The sequence below is a fragment of the Chrysochloris asiatica genome, unplaced genomic scaffold (assembly GCF_000296735.1).
Source record: "Chrysochloris asiatica unplaced genomic scaffold, ChrAsi1.0 scaffold00531, whole genome shotgun sequence".
NCBI classification, from domain to species: Eukaryota; Metazoa; Chordata; class Mammalia; order Afrosoricida; family Chrysochloridae; genus Chrysochloris; species Chrysochloris asiatica.
In genome coordinates this window covers 348,814-351,825 of record NW_006409049.1, presented here as the reverse complement: position 1 = coordinate 351,825, position 3,012 = coordinate 348,814, and the positions used below count along the sequence as shown (strand labels likewise).

Genomic DNA, 3,012 nt, shown 5'->3' with positions numbered 1-3,012 from the left:
ATGGCACTTAACAACAGTAATGTTATTTTGGTCCAAAATTATCTTACTTATTATGACATTGTATCTAGGTCTGATACAAATATGATGTCAGACATTCATCTTACCAATAAGCTAGAAAAAAATACTAATTCACCACCTTATGTAAAATAGATTATTATACAATAATCACATACTATTATATTTGATATCTGTACAGTTTCAGTCATATTACTGAAAATGCCATTATAGCCTCATTTCTTCAGTTGCTTTCTGTGGTTTTGACACTCCATAATTTTCTCATGGCATTTTTAACTTCTGTATTTCTGAGGGTGTAGATGATGGGGTTGAGAAAGAGTGTCCCAATGGTATAGAATACTGTCACCATCTTGTCCATTGGTAAAGTGATTGGTGGACGTGTGTATATGAATATACATGGACCAAACGATAAGATGACTACAATGACGTGAGTGGTGCAAGTGGAAAGGGCTTTTTTCCTCCCTTCTGCACTGTGGTTTCTCAGTGAATGCAAGATAACAAAGTATGAGATCATCAGAAGCAAGAAACTGCTTGAGCAAATGACCCCACTATTGAACACTAACTGTAGATTGATCATATAAGTGTCCATGCAGGCAAGTTTTAACAGTGGATGCAAATCACAGCAATAATGATCAATCATATTGGGTCCACAGAATGGCAGTTTCAAGACCAGGACAATCTGAGATGTAGAATGTATAAAAGACCCTATCCAGGCAAGAATAATCAAGATGATGCAGACCTGCCGTCTCATAATGGTCGGGTACCGCAAGGGCTTATAGATGGCCACATAGCAATCTGCAGCCATGAGGGTAATGACAAAGATCTCCATGCTGCCAAATAAATGCAGTACAAAGACTTGTGTCATGCATTCATTGTAAGATATAACTTTCTTTGCAGAGAGAGCATCTGCAATTAGTCTGGGGGCTGTGGAAGTTGAAAAGCAGGTGTCAGCAAAGGACAAGTAAAATAGGAAGAAGTACATGGGACTCCCAAGTGTCCGACTGAATTTGATGGTCACAATGATGAGCAAGTTCCCCATCACAGTGCCAACATAGAAAATTAATAAGGTTATTAACACCATTTTCTGCCTTGTAGGATCTTGTGTCAATCCTAGCAGCATGAACTCAGATACACTTCTGTTTTTCTGCATGATTTCCATAACTGTAGGAAAAGCAGAGGTTAGAAATGTGAATCTGTAAGGAAAAAGCATGTTGTGTGATAACTACTGTATTTGTAACTTAAATACTTATGCCTGCTCATGGAATTTCATTTGGGTAATCATTTACTTCTTCATGCATTGACTTTTTATGAGTAAAGAAGAATTAATAAAACTGATTCATTTACCTTGTTATATTGTTGTTGTTAAGTAAGTTCCAACTCATAGAGACTCTGTCTAGGGTTTCCAAGCATCAGATGTTGAGCTTGAACTGCTGGCCTTCCAGTTCAAACTATCCTTGCTGACCAGCATATTAACCCACAGTGCCACACCTTGTTACATAGCAGGTTGTAACAGGAAAATAATGAAAAAGTAAGTGGTTCTTCATACGAATACACATCAATATTAAACGTTTGGCATGAGTGGGTAGTTTCCTGAGCTGAATGTGCTTTTTGGTTTTCAGCAATCACCTATTAGAAGTGTTGTTAAGTACCATCCAGTCAGTTCTGGCTCATAGCAACTCTATATAGGGTTTCCAGGGAGTGGCTGGTGAGTTTGAACTGCTATCCTGTAGTTCAAACCTAGCTTGCAGTACAGTGCTTTATCACACAGCGCCACATCAGGACTCCTTACTAGAGGTAGTGTGTTGCAAAAATATAGAAAATATGGATGTGGCTAATTTCAAAGTGCTTTCATAGTTTTCAAACCTGATAGTCCTGTTACAGATTTTTTTTGTACTACGTTATCAAAAGTTATATTCTCCTTATGCATAATTTCCCTGATTCTTTCCATACAGTTTCTTAAGAAACAGATACAAAAAAACAACAACTGTGGTTAAGGAAATGACAGGATCCTTATATCAGAACATCTTTACAAATTTCAGGTTTACAGCTTACACACTAAGATCATAGAAAAGAATGCAAGAAACTCTAGGCCATAGCAGAAGCTTTCCAATGTAATTCTTGTAGTGTATGTTTTTGATTGTCTTATATCCTGACTTCAAGTAGGAAAAGTAGAAATAAAAAAGATAACAATACTTGTATCTAACAATATGCTTAATTATGTGCCTGACCCAAGGCATTTTAAAATGCCTTCTATGCATATGAAAGCTGGACAATGAATAAGGTAAGTTTAAGAATAATTGATACATTTCAATTATGGTGTTGTTGAAGAACACTGGATATATCGTGAACTGCCATAAGAATGAAGAAATTTGTCTTGGAATAAGACAGCTAAATAGAACTTAGATTAGGTGCAGCTAAAATCCTCCTTAGAAAGGAGGATGACTAGAATTCATCTCACTTACTTCAGACATGCTACACTGGAGGGTCAGCGAATAAGAGGAAGACCTTCATTGAGATGAGCTGACACACAGGCTACCACAATATTCAGAAGCGTAACAACAATGGTAAGGATGGCACAGGAGTGGGCAACATTTCATTCTGTTGTGCATCTGCTATTAAATAGAAGCAACCAAATGGCATCTAACAATAACAAAAACTAATTCCAGAAACTCAACAAAAGTTTTAATGCACGTTATCATTGATTCCCCAGATAGTCAAAAGCAATATTTAAAGCAAAGTAAGTGCCAAACTGGTCCAATATATTTATAACACAAGACAGTAATTATTTTTCAAATAAATAGATTTTACTGAACTAATAATGGACAAAATAATAAATTTTAAGGGACCTTTTCCTTAACTAAAGAATTAAACAAATGAAAAGAAGTTCAGGTTTTTCATACTTACAAAGACATAAAAATTAGAACTATCTTTTCACCTATCATATTAGTAAAACAAATGGATCAATGTTTATGAACATCAAGTAGAAAGCTATCAATG

General features: G+C 35.8%; 1 protein-coding gene across 1 annotated transcript; it reads right to left on the bottom strand.

Moving 5' to 3' along the window:
• Window positions 1-238: 238 nt before the first annotated feature.
• LOC102814820 (olfactory receptor 4C11-like) lies at window positions 239-1,174 on the bottom strand. Its single transcript, XM_006877581.1, has one exon. The coding sequence runs from the start codon at window positions 1,172-1,174 to the stop codon at window positions 239-241; it is 936 nt and encodes a 311-aa protein (XP_006877643.1).
• Between the last annotated feature and the right edge of the window lie 1,838 nt (window positions 1,175-3,012).

Bases quoted from the DNA above. Each gene is read 5' to 3' on its own strand.
- LOC102814820 (XM_006877581.1), bottom strand. From the start codon at position 1,174: ATGGAAATCATGCAGAAAAACAGAAGTGTATCTGAGTTCATGCTGCTA.